Source organism: Nyctereutes procyonoides, unplaced genomic scaffold (assembly GCF_905146905.1).
Source record: "Nyctereutes procyonoides isolate TBG_1078 unplaced genomic scaffold, NYPRO_anot_genome, whole genome shotgun sequence".
Lineage (NCBI taxonomy): Eukaryota > Metazoa > Chordata > Mammalia > Carnivora > Canidae > Nyctereutes > Nyctereutes procyonoides.
Window position 1 is genome coordinate 42,628,300 of NW_026575024.1, and position 18,674 is coordinate 42,646,973.

At 45.0% G+C, this 18,674-nt stretch overlaps 1 protein-coding gene across 1 annotated transcript; it reads left to right on the plus strand.

Annotated features, from left to right (window-relative positions):
* Positions 1-297: 297 nt before the first annotated feature.
* Positions 298-8,841, plus strand: BANF2 (BANF family member 2). The gene is made up of 2 exons (XM_055307955.1): positions 298-423; positions 8,695-8,841. The coding sequence occupies exons 1-2, from the start codon at positions 298-300 to the stop codon at positions 8,839-8,841; spliced, it is 273 nt and encodes a 90-aa protein (XP_055163930.1).
* Positions 8,842-18,674: the final 9,833 nt, after the last annotated feature.

An 18,674-nucleotide genomic window follows, 5' to 3' on the forward strand; every position in this document is an offset into this window, starting at 1 on the left:
GAGAGAAACTCATGCAGTTGTTAGCATTAAACGCACTCCTTTGGTGGAATTTACTGGACTCATCCGAGCCATCACTATATATCTCTTCAGTCCATCCAGGTGGGAATGGCTGTATTGAGGCCTTTAGTGTAGGGCACTGCCCTCTGACATCTCAAAGTCCCTAATAAATATTGAGTGATGGAAGGAAACCTGCCATCTGTTGCCCCCATCCCTTGGCAGGGCAGTCCCCCGGTGCCCCCTCTCCCATGAGCAGCCAGCCACCTCCTAAGCCTGTTCCTCCCTCTGCTGTTACAGAAGATGGATCACATGTCTCCTAGGCTGAGAGCCTTCCTCTCTGAACCCATCGGAGAAAAGGATGTTGCCTGGGTAGATGGGATCAGCCATGAGCTTGCCATCAATTTAGTCACCAAAGGTTTCAACAAGGTAATTCATTTTTTTCTTATTGCCCCAAATTCACTCCCAGACCTCTGTTCCTCTAGTCCTGCCAGATGGCAGTCACTGCTACATGTCCCTGCAAGGGGCCGTCAGAGAGCAAAGCCACCACTTGGCAGAGCGCCAGTTGCTTCAGCGCCACTGACCCCTCATGCTTGGGCAGCCTCGAGGGCCAGTAGATGATGGGCAAATTGAATGGCTTTGGCTCAGAGCAGCTGGACCGGGCATGACTCACTTGGTGTTCAAACACGCAGAGGTCGACAGAAGTGAGCCAGCTGCCGAATCTGGGGCTGAGCTGTCAGGATGGATGATTTGGATGCACTTTCCACCTCCACGAAGAGACTCATGGGGTCTCGTTTGCCCCACCAGGGCACCAGCTTGGCAACGCCAGGTGGAGTTACAGCAGGGTAACGGTAACGGCAGGTGCGGTCTACACCAGAGTAAGAGGTTGTGAGTTGTTCTCAGATGTCACTCACAGCCCAAGAATGACCTCAAGGGTATCCAGTGGAATCTAAACATTCTTTTCTATGTAGTTATTTGTTTCTATGATGCAGCGAAAGCTGCTTGGAGCTTTAGGAGTTCGATTCGGAAGAGAACCTAAAGAGAGCCAGCACATACAGAAGTGGATGGAGATGCACTCCAAGTGTTTCACACTCAGTTGAGAGGTTTCGTGCACTACTATCCATACCACTGCACAGGAAGATGTTACAGAGACACCAGCGAGGCAGGGAACGCTTGCATGCAGGGCTGATAATCAGTTTGGTGTGTGCCTACACAGTGCGTGGCTGTTGCCAGGGGGCTTCTGAACCACTGGGCCTCTGGTTTTCGAATTGACATGCTGTTCATACCAGTTGTTAAATATTCTGAACATCACCTCAATCTACTGGCCTATTTAAGATCCAATAGATGGTATTGTTAGGCAGTTGGAGGTCCGTGATTGAGGTAGGTTTGATTCTTTCCTCCCCCAGATAAAGGAGATGGGACCATCTCCCAGCAGGTAGTGAAGTAAGCAAATCTGGCTAGGGAAGAAATTTTTTTTTTAAGATTTTATTTATTTATTCATGAGAGACACACACAGAGAGAGAGACAGAGACACAGGCAGAGGGAGAAGTGGGCTCCATGCAGGGAGCCTGACGTGGGACTCAATCTCCGGTCTCCAGGATCATGCCCTGGGCTGAAGGGAGCACTACACTGCTGAGCCACCTGGGCTGCCCCTAGGGAAGACATTTTAAATTAAAAATTCCTTTTTGAAAGATATGATTGCCCCTTTTTCTTTTCTATTGTGGTGTAACTAACGCACCTACATTGATGTGAAGTGTTCAGCTCAGTGAATTTTTATATATATATGCTCACGGAGCCACTCAGATCCAGTGATTGGATACCTCCAGAATCCCAGATGACCCCCTTGTGTCTCTCCCCGCTTGATGCCATCCCCCATTCTCAGTGGTTCCCATTATTCTGGCTTCTACTACCTTTGATTTAATGTTTTTTTTTTTTTTTTTTTTTTGCTGTTGTTCAGCCATACTCAGCATTTAAAAAATATTTTTATTCACATACAGTGAATTTCACCCTTTTTAGTACATAGTTCTGCAAGGTTTGACAAATGGATGCAGTCATGAGGCCACTACCTCAATCAAGGCATAGAACATTCCTCTGTGCCCTTCATACTCCCCACCCTCAGTCCCTGGCAACCACTCATTTGTTTTCTGTCCCTGTGGTTTTGTCTTTTCCAGCCTGTGTTTTTAATGAGGATTACAGGTAAGGCGATAGGCATGTTTAAGATAAAGAAATGAATGAATAATGGGAAAATTTTAGGCATCCCAGAACTTGCTACACAGAGTCAGGGCTGTAGAGAAGAAATTATGCCTCTGTGTGGCCAGGTTCCTCTTATGTTCAAGACCTGGTGAGCACGGCGACCAGCACACCGCTTTTAGGCCCTCTTCATTCCTAGGGTCACTAATTCCAAACACTAACATAGGGGATTTCACCTTTCTCCTTTGCTTTGAGCCCCTCACTCACCTGTGGATGAGATGAGGGTCTGCATCTCCACTTTACAAAAAAGAAGACAGAAGAAGAGTTAGTGCTTTGATCAAGGTCCCAAGTGAGGATGAGAATGGCTGTGGATAGTGTTGTCACAAACCATGCAGGAAGATCTGGATCCTGGTGGTTACCATCAGCAGGGAGGGGGCTTACCCTGGGATTCGGCGATGAGACTCCGTATCAGGCTAGAGCATGGCTGAGCCTGTAAAAGGTTCCAGGAGACACGATGTGGCACCTATGATGGTGAACAAATGCTTCTGAGTGAGGACCAGTCAGCAGAAAGGGCCAGCAGGAAGAGCCTCCAGGGCAGGCAGATCCTGCAGGGCAGGTGTCTCAGATTTAGCATATAAAAATGCATGCTCCTATTTTTTTTTTTTTAGACTTTTAGTTTTAGAGCAGTTTTAGGTTCACAGCAAAATTGAGCAGAAGATGCAGAGATTTTTCCCAGGTATCCCTTGCCCCCCTCTACATATACAACTCTCTCATGAGCCGCACCCCAACCAGAGTAGTCCATCTGTACCCAATCAAAGAATTTACGTTGACACATCGTAATCACCCAGGGTCCATAGCTAATATCAGGGTTCACTGGCAGAGTTTCTATGGGTTTGTACAAATGTGTAAGGACACATATCCACGGTTATAGTAACAGAAAGAGCTGTTTCACTGCCCCCAGAATCCTCTGAGCTCCAGGACTTTTATACCCTGTCTGCAGGAGACCTTAGGGAGAGACACCTTTCTGGGTCTCATGCTATCCTTTGTCTTTGCTGGCCTCTGCTGAGATATAGTTGTCCCCTCCCCCAGCCATGGCCTGACTTTGAAAACTATCGATTCTTCTATGGCTTCACCCAAGTCTCTTCAGGACCTCCACAGTTATTTTGCACCTGCCCTCTCTCAGGCAGTCAGCCTTGGCAGATCTAGATCTCCGAGAATCTAGATCTCTGCTGTCTGAGTGGCCACTGTGGCCACAGTGGCCACTGGCCATTTATACCTATCGAGCATTTGTCTGAATAGAGATGTTTTTTTTTTTTATTTTTTAAATGTCTGATTTTTAAAAAAATTCTTATTTATTTATGATAGTCACAGAGAGAGAGAGAGAGGCAGAGACACAGGCAGAGGGAGAAGCAGGCTCCATGCACCGGAAGCCCGATGTGGGATTTGATCCCGGGTCTCCAGGATCGCGCCCTGGGCCAAAGGCAGGCGCCAAACTGCTGCGCCACCCAGGGATCCCCTGAATAGAGATGTTTTATGTGTATGAAGTACACACTGTGATTTTTATAGATTTAGGATTTTAAAGTACCCCTCCCAATGCAAAGTGTCTCATCAATAGTTTTTTTTATTGATTACATGTTGAAATGATAATGTTTTTGAAATATGGGAGGAAATAAAGCATATTATCAGAACTAATTTCACCTGTTTCATCCTCCCTCCCCCTTTTTTTCCTGTGGCTACTAGAATATTAAAAATTATTATTATTATTAAGATTTTATTTATTTATTCATGAGTGACAGAGAGAGAGAGAGAGAGAGAGAGAGAGAGAGGCAGAGAAACAGGCAGAGGGAGAAGCAGGCTCCAGGCAAGGAGCCTGACATGGGACTCGATCCTGGGACTCCAGGACCACACCCTGGGCCAAAGGCAGGAGCTAAACTGCTGAGCCATCCAGGGATCCCCAGAATACTAAAAATTACATATGTGGCTGGCTCACATTAAATTTCTACTGGACAGCACTGGTCTAGATTTAACAACAGAAGGGCTACGAGGGACAAAGGAATGATCGTGAAGGGAAAATACATTGGTGCACGAGATGTCAAAAGGCTTTCCGTGGCCTGGCTCTAGCTCTGTCTTATATTACCCATCCCTACCCACTCCATACCCAAGCCGGTCTGTCCATGAATCACGAACACATACGGGACACCCACCTGCAGGCCTCCCTTGAAATGGACATTCACTCCCTTCCCCACTCCATTCACAACCGACCTTCTCTGGGAAGAATGCCTTCTGCCTGCCCACCCCACCCTAACATGCTTGTGTTTCTGAACACCGAGTATTCAATAGGACCCCGTGACATCTGTACTGTTGACTATTTTTTCCACATGTGGCCTGAGAACCCACACTCATTAGCTAGAGAGGCACAGCTTGCCTTTGGGCCTCTCCCATGTGAAGCACAGGAAGCTTCTACGATCTTTGTACTCCTCCTTCTCCCTGTGAAAACCCTGCCCACGGATGAGTGAATTTCCAAGCACTCAGTAAATTCAGAGACTTTGAGCAGTGCCTTATGGGAGCAGGTGCATTACCGTGGGGATAACCCTGAAGTTATCTAACAGCGAGGAGGTTAAGTTTACCACCCCAGAGAATCTGGTTTGATTCAGTGCTCTTTGAAGACACTGTAAAGTCATCCCTGAGCCTAAATCTTCCTCCTGAAAGATACTTGGAAGATCAGGGAGGGATATATGGGCTACCTGTTCCCTAAGGCTCTCCTAGTAGCAGAACTTGTGTATGATGTTCACTCCATGTCAGGCACTGTCCTCGGTGTATTACTTACATCTTACTGAGTCATCAAAATATCCTATAAGGTATACTATTTCACCTTCCTTTTACTGATGGGGAAACAGAGGCACAGAATAGTCACATGACTTACTCAAAGTCACTCGGGGTGAGAAAGGCAAAATTCGAATCTGGGCAGACAGTCCCTGGGGGGTGCGAGGTAGTAATGCAGAGGCCCCCACAGCCTGATGTCTGGGCCCTGCAAGGAGTCAGTCTCAAAGTTTGGGGTTACCCCGCATAGGGTTGCCAGATAAAATTCAGGAACCCACTCCATTAAAACTGAATTTTAGTTAAACAAATAATTTTTTTAGTATATCTCAGTGAGACATGAATCAGAAAAAAGAAGGGGCAAGCCCTGCACTGGATCGAGCATTCACACTAGAGACAAGGAGATTTAAACCAGAAATTCCCCAGAGGTACTGAATTTTCAAGATTGTCCCGGGCTACCGGCAGCCACAAAGACTGAAGAGAGAGCCAACATCTGGCTACAGAACGTTATTGTTCATTCTACAACGAAGTCTTTCTTTTTTTAAGATATTATTTATTTATTCATGAGACACAGAGAGAGAAAAAGAGAGAGAGGCAGAGACACAGGCAGGGGAGAAGCAGACTCCATGCGGGGAGCCCAACGTGGGACTCGATCCCGGGTCTCCAGGATCAGGCCCTCGGCTGAAGACGGCACTAAACCACTGGGCCACCGGGCTGCCCACCACAACAAAGTCTTGTGGCCACATGAGTACATTCACTCTAGTCTCCAAGGAGCTAGCAAGTCTGGGCAGAGGCATCAGAGAAGCCTGAGAATCAGAGAGGGCCAAGACCACAGATCTCCGTTTGAAAAGGCCAGGTGACGGTCTGTAGGTACACTTGTGGGGAGCATTGCATAACGTGCAGGGTGTCAAATCACGATGTTGTACACCTGGAACGAAAGTGTGTCAACTTTCCTCAAATAAAAAAAATGTTAACAAAAGAAAAGAAAAGGCCAGGTGCCACGGTGAAGATGGAAAATTTAGATTGGCATGGGCCAGGACCAGCACCTAGAGCTAACTGAAGATATGAGGTCCCTGGTTCTCATGTAACTAAGGACTTCAAGATACAGTCGCAGCGCAGCCTTAAACCAAGGGGGCCTCTGTCGACTGAGGTGAGGCCCTTCTTCCTGCAGCATTCCTGGAAAATTTGCCTCTGGGCCTACATATCATGCACTCCCTGGCTGCTGAGGCTGGTGCAGATGGGGAGGCGCTGATCACCTCCAGCAGCTGATGCCAAGCAGTGGGGCCTCCAAAAGGGCCAAGGCTGACATAAGTGCCAGGCCTGATGCCGACCAGTGGGATATGCAAGGTCAGGGCTCAGGAAAGCAAGAATCAACCTCTCAGATTCTCAGTGATTCCATCTGGAGAATGGAACTGGGTTAAAAATGTGCCAGGGGTCTGGAGCCCACTGAAAGCATTCAAGCGCCACTTACTATTATCACTACCGTCACTATTATTTATCAGTATCACTAATGTTCTCTCTCCCTGGCCGGAGTTCCTTGTTCCCTGATCTCGTTATTCACCTCTGCACCCCCCACACCCACTGCACAACTGGCTCACTTTCAATAAATGTTCATTTTTTTCAAAATGTTGAATTAAAAAACATCTCCAAAAAAATCACCACTGAAAAGATGAGGATGCTGATAAAGTAAAACGAGATCCTTCTAAGCAACAATATGGCTTTTCTAAAAAGATGATTCAAGTAGCAGTTTAAAATGACAGTGACATCCTGGCTGTTTTTTTTAATCTTTTCAACAACTGGACTATGACCAAGGGCCAACAGCTTGGGTACATTTTACAACTGCAATTCAGCTTTTATTTAATTTCTTTTAAAAAAAATATATGCTCCCTTTGGTTAAGATGAAGTTTGCTTTGTTTTATGTAATTGAAGGTGAACAGACAGCAGCAGGTTTTCCTGGAGAGGGCCCAGGACTGTGGGCGTGGACACTGGTTCTCGTTCATTCCACGCTGGAGAGCCTCCATACCAGCCTCAAGAGATGGCTGTTTATATGTCACCTTAAATCTCCAGGCTTCATCATTTAGTGGCTCAGTCTGTGGCCATGCAATCTCGGGTGTCTTTTCTCCGTGTAGTCTTGCTCCTTGTCAATAACCATGTGCTAAAATTAAAGAGATAAATTAAAAGCTGTAGGGCAGTAGTTAGAAAGTTAGAAAATGAGAGAACACTTTATCAGCCCTGGTGTACTTAATATCAATTCCGTGCATTTTTCATGCACACCGACTCTTCAGAAAGGAAAGATGGGCAAAGTTTATCGTGTTTTACATTCTGTACTTCTTCCATAGGCGAAGCGTTCTAGGACAAATAAGGAATTTGCATTTTCCTAATGTTCTCACATTGAATCCACTTAATTCAACTTGCAAGGGGGGACAGGTCATGTAGTGTGGCTTCAGGTGATGCAGAAACTGAGCCCAATTCTTGGAGTTCTCACTTGAGGTTAAGTGAGTTGCCTGAGGTCACACAGCTGGTTTGCAAGAATAAATTGGTGTTAAGATGTCCTTCATCTACCCATCCCGGGAACAGTGGTTCTTGGTTGAGGGAGAATTCATCCCCAAGGGGATATGTGGCAGTGTCTGGAGACACTTTGATTGTCACAATTTGAGGAGCTAGGGACAGCTACTGGCATCTAGTGGGTAGAAAGTGGGGATGCTGCTAAACTTGCTGCAATGCACAGGACAGTTCCCACCCACTCCAACAGCACAAAATTATCCACAATGTCAACAGTGATGAGAGTTAGAAACTCTGTAAGATCTACTAAGAAAGTGATGGGGTGGGGAGCATCTCTGACTCCTCCTTATGTGTGTATGCGTGCACGTATGTATGTGTGTGTCTGTGTGTGTGTGTGTGTGTGTGTATGTTAAAAAGAAATACTAGGGGCTCCTGGCTGACTCAGTTGCTGGTGCATGCAACTCTTGATCTCAATGTTGTAAGTTTGAGCTCCACATAGGGTGGAGAGATTACTTAAAATCTTTTAAAAAGAGAGAGAGAGAAAGAGAGAGAGAAACACTAGATCAGAGGCCAGAAGGGAACATCAGAGGCCAGTAAGCTCTTGCTACTCAAAATGCTGTGCCTGGACCAGCATCTGCTAGAGCATGTTCAAAATGCAGACTTTCAGGCTCTACTCCAGATTTAATGAGTCAGAACCTCCCTTTTAACAAGGTCTCAAGTAATTTATGGCATCATTAAACTTGAGAAAGACAGGCCTGGTTTACACCAGGCTGGACAGACCCCTACCCCAACCTGAGAGAGTGGAAAAGTGAGCATGTATGAGTGTGTACAAGCCAGGGGAGGGGGCAGAGGGAGAAGTAGACTCCCCGATGAGGCGGGAGCCTGATGTGGGGCTCGATCCCACCATCCCGGGATCATGACCAGAGCTGAAGGCAGACGCTTAACCAATCAAGCCACTCGGGCATCCTTGAGAAATGCCATTTAGCTTGGCCTCACATCTCGCCAAAGGCCAGTCCCAGCATCCCCACTGCCCCAGCCAGCGTTTCAGGGCCTGCTATTATCCTCCCTCAAACCTGACCTGTGCCCCTTCCTCTGATTTTCACTCAAGTCCTGGTGTCAGGGAAGAGCACCTCTGGGCCAATTTATTATAACGTTTCCCATTTTTCTCCCTGCCTCACCCCCTCCTCACAGGCCTACATCCTGTTGGGACAGTTCCTTCTGATGCACAAGAATGAAGCTGAATTTCAGAAGTGGCTCATTTGTTGTTGTGGTGCCACCGAGAGTGAGGCCCAGGAGAGTTCTCACTGTCTGAAGGAGTGGTGCTCCTGCTTCCTCTAGACACACACCTCCTTGCCCTGATGCCTGGGTAAATGGCGCACTCTGCACTGGCACCCAGTCTTGGGGTCATTATTTTTGTGTTTAACTTTAAGGATACATGTTCATCATACAGAGTAGTGCAAGAATATAAAAGAGGACAAACAAAAGACAAATGATCCCCAAATTCACTATCTCAAAACAAATGTCATTCACCTTACATGAATATAATGCCAAATATCTTGGTGTAAATTTTTATAAAAGAATCTTTTATTTTTAAATGGGGATTAAGTTTTAAGTCAGTGTATTGGTTATCTATTGCTGCATAGCAAATGAACCCAAAGCACAGCAGCTTAAAACAATTTTATCTTACACAGTTTCTTAAGGGTCAGGAAATGAGAGTTACTCAGCTGGGTGGTTCTGGCTCTGGGTCTCCCATGAGGTTGAAAACTGCCAGCTGGGCAGCAGTCATCTGAAGGCTTGACTGGGGCTGGAGGATCCACTTGTAAGTGGTTGAGCACACATGGCTGTTGACTGGAGGCTTCAGCTGCTCTTGGCGTGGGCCTCTCCATAGGGCTACACATGGCATAGCATGTAGCTTCCCCCAAAGCAGCTGACCCAAGAGAGAGTAAGAGAGTAAGCAGGAAGCCTTTTACGACCTCGTCTCTGACTCATACTAAATCACTTCTGCCTTGTTCTATTTTTAGAAGCAAGTCATTAAGTCCTTAAGAGAAGAGAATTAAACTTTCTTGAAACAGCAACCAAGATGGTGGACATATTTTTAAGAGCATCATAGTCAGGTTTCTGATGTATAATTTATATTCAGTAAAACTTGCCCTTTTTAGGTGTGTAGTTCTATGACTTTTGACAAATGCACTTTCATTGCCCCAAAGAGTTCCATAATGCTCTCCAATAGTCATCCTATGCCCCTCCACAGTCCTTGCCAACCAATGATCTGGTTTTGTTCTTATAGTTTGGACATTTCCAGAAAGCCAAACAAATGTAATCACACAATATGTAACCTTTTAAGAGTACCTTCTTCCATTTAGCAAAATTCAGTTGAGATAAATTCACTATTTGGCCTTTATAAATTCAGGAGAATTTTGGCAGATGTTGTTGGTGCCTGGCCCCATATCCTGTTTGCATTTGCTTTTCTAGTAGGGTCCAGTAACTTCCCTCAGCAAGCACCTGCCAGCAGAGATCTCGAGTTGCAAGAGTGGGCATCCACCCATGCACAGGGCAGGAAGGCAGTGCTGGGGAGTTAACACCCACTAGTGGGTGGAAGTTGATGGGTAAATGCCTCAGCTTCCTTGTGTTTTGGGTGGGACAGCTCTGAGGTGGTATCTCCCAGCTCCCCAGTAGGGTTGAACCCAGCTTCCCACAGTGGCCCCCTGCCCTTTTAACACCTCCATGCATTTGCTTTCTTCCCTTCCCACTCTAGTATCAGGGTTTCCTGGGATTATCCCTCAATGGAATATTTAATTTTAGTCTACGTCTGGTTTGAGAAGAACCCAACTTAAGGCAAAAGTGTTAGAATTTAATTTTATTTCAACAGAAGAAGAGAAGTGGAACTGAAAGAATTATCAAACTTCCTTGAATTTTTTTCTTCACTACTAGATAAGTCTTTTCTAAATCAATTTATTTCAAGTATAAAGAATAATATGGGGAAAACTGTAAGAGAGATTAATATCATTAGGTATATATTTTAAAGTGTCTTAAAATATTAGATGGTATGAATTCCCACTCTATAAAAAAGAAAAGTAAAAAGAAGGTAGCACTCTTAATTCTCATTTTTTAAAATTGGTTTTAGTATTATTCTTAACTTGTCAAGGTTTATAGCATTTACACATTCCCTATAAGCATAATCCCTGCAGTTGTTCAGTCTTAGTTGTATATTTAAGAACTTATCATCAATTCTTGTTGGTATAATTATTTAAAAAACCATAGCTTTGTCACTCCTGAATTTTTTGTTTTGATACATCTTCCTGTTGGTTGAGTTGGATGATTATATTAGTCAGAATAGGTCAGATTATGCGGCTGTAACAAACAATCCCCTAATGCTTAGTGATGTTCATTTCTCTGTTAAGCTTCATATATAATATATGCCATCAGGAGAGCTGTATCTGTTGTAATCTTTCTGAGAGTGAGTTAGATAGAAATTCTCTTTCAATACATGCTTGGGTTGCCTGGCTGACTCAGTCGAAAGAGCATGCAACTCTTGATCTCAGGGTCATGAGTTTGAGCCCCATGTTGGGTATTGAGACTACTCAAATAAATTTTTTAAAAAATGCTTCCATGAGCCTTGGTGTCCATCGAAAGATGAATGGATAAAGAAGATGTGGTTTATGTATACAATGGAATATTACTCAGCCATTAGAAACGACGAATACCCACCATTTGCTTTGACGTGGATGGAACTGGAGGGTATTATGCTGAGTGAAGTAAGTCAATTGGAGAAAGACAAACATTATATGGTCTCATTCATTTGGGGAATATAAAAAATAGTGAAAGGGAATAAAGGGGAAGGGAGAAAAAAATGAGTGGGAAATATCAGAAAGGGAGACGGAACATGAGAGACTCCTAACTCTGGGAAACAAACTAGGGGTGGTAGAGGGTGAGGTAGGTGGGGGGTGGGGGTGGCTGGGTGACAGGCACTGAGGGGGGCACTTGATGAGATGAACACTAGGTGTTATTCTATATGGAGGCAAATTGAACACCAATAAAAAATAAATTTATTTTTAAAAATGCTTCCATGAGTACCACAGCAGTGGCAAGGTGCCCTGGTGAATTACACACTATATTTCAAAGCCTCTACCCAGACTGATATATTCTACTTATGTTCACATTTCATTGTGAATGAAACAACAAAGCAAATCACATGGTCATATTTAAGTTCAAAGGGTCAAGGACTCTTCTGAATTCAGAAGCAGCAGAAATGTCTGGTGACAGCACTAATCAATACCACAATCATCAATCTGGTTCAATAATTTTTCCCTGGGTGCCTCACAGGTGTTACATTTCCTAAGTTCATAATGTGATTAGGATATTTCCATTGGGATCTGTTTAACTCTTTCTAGCTCTGCTTCTTTAGCTGTTCCCAAAGAGAGTCCAAGAAGAAGAATTCCAGGTGAGCCATCTGACTGGCCCAAGATTTAAACAGCTCCATCTCTTGAGATATCAGGCTCTGGCCACCCAGAACCCTTCCCTGGCTCCCTCCTGTCTAGCACACACTTGGATTAACCCTCTACTGAAATAGTCATGGGATTTAGATGTCACTCTTTTTTTTTTAAGATAAATTTATTTGTTTGTTTGTTTTAGAGAGAGAGCACTCACATGCACATGCAAGTGGGGGGGGGTGGGCAGAGGGAGAAGGACATTGAATTTGAAGCAGACTCCACACTGATTATGGAGCCCGGCAAGGGGCTCGATCTCATGATCCTGAGATCATGGCCTGAACCGAAACCAGGAGTCAGATTCTTAACTGACTGAGCCAGTCAGGTGCCCCACAGTCACTCATTTTTTAAGACAAGAGCTAGTTGGCTCTAGGGAAAGGAGAATGGGAAGTAGTCCTGTCCCTCACTCTATTTCCACATACCTCCCATATTGCTGAAATTCATCCCTTTAATCAGGTTGATATCTAGGATCATGTAGGAAGATAACAGAGCTGAGAAACTTGGGAGGAGATGGGCTTCCAAGATTAAGGAGCCTCTACAGACATTGAAAACCAGAATAGATGTTCCTTGTATAGTGTAACTGGTGAGACACTGAGGATGAACCCTGTTCACTCATGATTTACTTTACAGACAATAGGAATGCTCCCCATCAGCCATTTATTCATTTGTATTGATTTTAGTCTTTCTCATAAATAAAATTATTGGCTTCAAATTCTTCACCTTCTCCCTGTATTTTCCACCTTTGTCAGGTGGTTTTGCAGTCCCTCCCTCTAGAGGCAGATTAACTCCCAGTCCCTTGACTTAGACTTGACCATGTGACTTACTTTGGCAAAAAGTATGAGTCTGAAATGAAAGCACGCCAGTTCTGAGCTTCACTGTGTATTTCTACTTGCTCTCTCATGTCTCTATCAACATCGAGAGAAGAACTAGATCCTTGGATAACTGCTGCCCCTTCAGGGTCCTAGAATGAAACCCAGTGAAACTGATCTGAGCCCAACATGCAGCAAGGACCCGAGGCCAGGCAGACCTGAAGTTTGATGTAAAGCTGCCAAGCAGAGCCCACCCTGGTCAGCCAACTCTCAGCCAACTCACAGATGCATGAGCAGGAATAAAGGATTGCTATACAAAGCCACTAATGTTTGGGACAGTTTGCTACACAGTGATATCTAACTGATACTCTCCTCCCAGTCTAACATGTCCTTACCCCACCAAATGGTGCTGCATTAAAGCCCAACCAAACCTTTCAATGGAGCAGCAGTCCAGAGTGTGTGAAAGAATATTGCCTCTGAAGGCAGCCAGGCACAGGTATGAATTCCAGCTGTGCCAATGCATTGGCACATTATCCTGGTAAGCTACTTGATCTCACTGAGCCTCAGTTTCTTCATCCATAAAATGGGGGCAGGAAGGTAATTACCCTGCCTTGAAGGCTAGATTAATTGAAATAGTATATGTTAATGACATGGTTCATAGTAGAAGCTCTGTCTTTGTTCTAAAGGCTCTCCTCTGAGTCTGACCCCCTGAGTGCTTGGTTATGTCTTGATACTTGGGAGAGAATTCATAGCTGTCAGTTGGAAGGGAGCCCAGCTATCAGCCTACCCAGTTCTGTTCCAGTATACGAGTACAGAACACTCTACACTCTTTAGGGACCACACATTCTTTAATGAGTGGATAAGAAAGGACAGCCAGTACAAATCAGATTTTGACTCAGATCTTACAGGGCCACGTCAGCCCACTGATCCCCAAAGGCATTTTCAAGGACACTTAAGAGGGGTGACCATGTACATGTGTCCTCAGCCAGGTCAAAGGTTCATCTACCTGGCAGGACAGTTTTAATGATTTGGGAAAGGATTGGTGCCTGAGAACATTTACCAATCACTATGGATTTAAGCAGCATGTTAAACAGAAGCCAAACCATGTGGAAGGAAGAGGGGTCAAGTATTGACTCTTAGCCCAATATGTGTAGTTCGGAGTATCTGTGAATCAATAAATGATTCCAGTTAGTATTTATGGAGAGTCCAAGGCTCTGAGCATGGTTAGGTGCTAGGGGAAAGGCAAAGGGGATAAGTTTCTCTGGTTTCAAGCTTAATAATACATTAAGCTTAATAAGAGATGATTGGGAGAAGGGAGGGAAGAGCAGCCAACGTGTTAGGTGGTTAGATATATTTTAGCTTGCACCATCCCAGAAGTATACCTCAAGACAAAGACCTGAAGGAAAGCTTCCTTTTCCAGGAATCTCCCAGGAAATTCCATTATGGGAGTGGGCAGTGTGGCAGGAAGGAGAAAGCAACCAATAAAGATCTTCCATCTCTGGCACCATGGACAACTGGACCACATCCCACCCAGGGAACTCTGGGAACCAGTGTAGAGCATGCATTCAGTCACCTCACCCTGGGGTAGCTAAATACCTGCTCTTATTAGTCATTTGTTGAGGACTGCTCCCACAGGAAATTAATCTCTTAGCTCTTGAACCTGCCACGTGGGGAAAGTGAACCTCACCGAGAAGGAGGTCAGGCACTGGCAGCTGGAGGTCTGCCCAGCCGCATGCACTGAAGCGGTAAAGGTGAGGGCACACAGGGTGTGGGGCACCCATAGCTCCTGGTACAGGCTGGGTTTGGGAGTAAGACAGGCCTGGCTTTGAAAGCAACCCATCTCACCAGTGGAGCGGTGATAAGCCTTTTTGGAAAGTCACCCTGTCGGCCTCACTACTTATCTGTAAAAGGGTGATGATGATAGTATCTTTACTCAAGCCCTGGGAAGATGAACATTCCTGGCACTTGAGAAGAGCTTCATGAATAGTAGCTCTAAAAGCCTAAGTATTGGGACGCCTGGGTGGCTCAGTGGTTGAGCCTGTGGCCTTTGGCTCAGGATGTGATCCCAGGGTCCTCGGATCGAGTCCTGGATTAGGCTCCCCACTGGGATCCTACTTCTCCTTTCACCTATGTCTCTGCCTCTCTCTGTGTCTCTCATGAATAAATAAAATATTTTTTAAAAGCCTAAGTCTTAAAATGTGTAGCACTGATGGTATATTGTTATTTATAGAAAGGAGAGGTAGGGTTGGATGAGAGTAGTCAGGAAAGGCTTCTAGGAGGAGGTGACATTTGAGCTTGGTGTTAAAGGGGGAGGTCAGGATTGAATAAAGGGGGAAGAAGAAGGGAGTGGGAGAAGGAGCTATGAGGGGAAACACAAAACCAACAGGCCCAGAGAGAGTGAGTTGAAGGAACCTATTGCAGGCTCTCTGTCCTAGCAAGGTTAGTGCTCAGCAGCAGTGAATGGGGACAGGGACCTCATCGGTGCTGATGACCCAGAATAGGTTATAGGAACCTTGCTCCCTGCACCTGAGAAATCCTGTAGTAGCTGGTTACTACAACCAACAACCCTTTACTCTTCCTTGTATCCACACCCTTTACACAACTTTGCAGCTCCTCCTGCCAAGAGGCAGAGTCTACCTCTCTTCCTATTGAATCTGGACTAACCTCGTGACTTGCTTTGGCCAAAAGAATATGGTGGGTATGACACTGTGACAGTTGTGAGCCTAGGCTTCTGCTTGCTCTCTTGTACCCCTGTGATGCCCACACTAACAAGCCTGTGCTAGCTCTCTGGAGAATGAGAGACACATGGGCCACTTGTCTCCATTGCCTCATCCAACAGCCAACCGACAGCCAGCCATCAGAGTGAGGTCATCCTAGACCAGCCAACCCATCAGCTGAAACTCAGATGCATGAGTGAGTCTAGCTGAGATCAGCCATGCCTGGCCTAGAGCTGGAAAACCACCCAACTAACCTACAAATTCATGTAAAGAAACCCTATTGTTTTAAGCCACTGTGTTTTGGTGGTAGTTTGCTATGCGGCTAGAGCTAACTGCTAGAATTCCCATGTGAGGCTTCAGAGTGTGCAGCATCCCAGGTGTAAGATGGAAAGCTCCCACTTCTTTTTTAGAGGGCATCTGGACTAATATTGTAGTAAATGGTGATAATGGGAGGGATCCCATGGCTCATACACAAAAGCCAAGCAACCATGGTGGGGTGGGAAAACCATGGAAGCTAAGCTTTGAACCAAGTATTTTATAAAGAGCATGGCTTAGAGTGGAAGAAGGCAGGATGAAACTGTGATTATCTAAGAGGGGAAGACAAGAATTATCAATGGTGTGACCAGCTGTGGAAGATGGGTGAATAAATAAATAATGAATAAATGAATAAAATATTTTTTTAAAAGCCTAAGTCTTAAAATGTGTAGCACTGATGGTATATTGTTATTTATAGAAAGGAGAGGTGGGGATGGATGAGAGTAGTCAGGGAAGGCTTCTAGGAGGAGGTGACATTTGAGGGTGATTAGTCTTGGGAATTTCTGAAAGAATACTGACTCATGAAGGTAAACCTTTTAGCAAGTGTTTCTGGAAATATGTGTGTATGTATGTATGTGTGTGTAGAGATATATATATACACATATACATGTATATATTGTGTATATGCATATATGTGTATATATGTTTCTACATACATGCATGTATATATGAGTATGTATATGGGTGTGCATATGTAGATATACAATTTTTAAATGTTTCCTGCTCTAAATACAGAAATGTGGAAATAGAAATAATTGAACCCACCCTGCAACAGGCACTTTGCTAGCACCCCAAATTCTTCCAGGGTGAGTGGAGGAACTTTTCTCTATCTTATAGATGAGAAAACTGAGGACCAAAAAAGTCAAGGGCCACGGCCACACTAATCTTATGATTTGCTTCAAACCGGGTCTGCCTGGCATTAAAGCAGTGCCTGCTGCCTGCAGAGCCACCCTTGATGATGGAGAGGGGGGCATATCTGGCAATTCAGATGTGTTCTCAGTGACACATACATAGCACCTACCAGGGATATATGGGCATTAGAGGGGATAAGGGAGGCCCATTCAAATGGCCATGGGAAGATGACCTACAGGAGACTGCGCCTTAGTCCTTGGGATGTATTCTGTGTGGCCAACCACCACCCCCGGATCCTCCCATGTCACTGGTCTCACATCATGAGCTGTTGCTCTAGGCAGAGGGGAAAGCTCCTTTTGAAATTATTTGGCTTGGAGACTTAGGGACCCCCTTCCTCAGCCCCCCCCCTCCGCAACTTTCTAGTTCTCCCCTTTCTTTCCTAAAATCAAGGTCACTTTAGAGAAATGGAAGTCGCTAGTTATCTTTACAGACTCATCCTTGCCTATTTCTACCAGATGCTTCTTTGCTGTTGTTTGGTTTTCTCTCTATAGTCAATTCTCTGGTTTATGATTGAGCAAACTATGCTATTGTATTGCTTAACCTGGCCCAGTGACTGGATCTTTCTGGACCAGAGTGAGGAGCTACTGGATAGTGCCACTGAGTGGGCCTGGGAACCATGGACAAATCACTTGACTTGTCTGTGGAATGAGGAGAATATCTGATTCTCATGTCTCCCAGCTTGGCTTTGAAGAGAGCTCAAAAATAAACATAAAGACATTTTAAACATAAAAGGAGATAGGTTGGCTGACAGCAGTGTGAGGGGTAGTTACTGCCCTGTTTCATTCTGGACAACAACTACAGATGACTAATGGAAGTGGCACCTCTTCAGATCTCACCGTTTACACACATTAGTTGGTACCAGCTAGGCTGTGCTGTGACAAAAAAAAACCACAAAGACCCCACAGAGCTTTATGTCCTACTCACGTCACATGCCCATCTCAGGTCTCCTGGGACCAGTCTGTGTTGCCATGACTCTAGGACCCAGGCTGACAGAGCAGCCCCATCCTGAACATTTGAAGTTTACCTCAGCAGAAAGAGCCCTAGGGATGGCTCACACAGTACAATTATGTACTCTGGCTCAGAAGTTACATGTCACTCTCACCTACAAATCATGTAGTCCCACCCAGCCCCAACGGGACCAGGCAGTACTGTCTGCTGGAAGAGGGGAGAATGGAAAATTAGGGCAAACATCACAAATCACTGCCAAATCACTTTTTGGGAGGAGGTGGGTGATATTCACAGAAAGTCCCCAAGAAGTTTCCATTCCATGCCATACTTGTCATTTTGCAAATTTGCCACCATCACTGAAATATAGGAGAAAATTGATAACCCCTCCTCCACCAAAAACTACCATCTAATTTTTTAAAAAAATTTTTATTTATTCATGAGAGACAGAGAGACAGAGAGCGAGAGCGAGAGCGTGCGAGAGACACAGGCAGAGGGAGAAGCAGGCTCCATGCAGGGAGCCTGATGTGGGACTAGATCCCAGGACTCCAGGATCACGCTCCGGGCTGAAGGCAGGCACCAAACCACCGAGCCACCCAGAGATCCCCTACCATCTAATATTTAATTGAATTTCTTTCCAGTCTCTCTTCAATGGCATGGTTATACATTCATTAATAACAGCTTTATTGAAATATATTTCATACAGCATAAAATTCACCCTTTAAAAGTGTACAATTCAGGGGTTTTTAGTATATTCACAGAAATTGTGCAAACCATCACCACTATTTAATTTCAGAATATTTTTATCACCCCTGAAAGAAAACCTGTTAGTAATTGGCAGTGGCCCCCCAACCCTCCCACCCAGCCCCTGGCAGCCACTCATCAACTTTGTCTCTGTGGATATGCCTATTCTGGACCTTCCATGTCAATGGAATCACACATACATAGTCTTTGGTGACTGGCTTTTTGCACTGAACATCAAGGCC

Bases quoted from the DNA above. Each gene is read 5' to 3' on its own strand.
- BANF2 (XM_055307955.1), top strand. From the start codon at position 298: ATGGATCACATGTCTCCTAGGCTGAGAGCCTTCCTCTCTGAACCCATC. The intron at 424-8,694 runs GTAATTCATTTT...CCCTCCTCACAG, and splicing joins TCACCAAAGGTTTCAACAAG to GCCTACATCCTGTTGGGACA.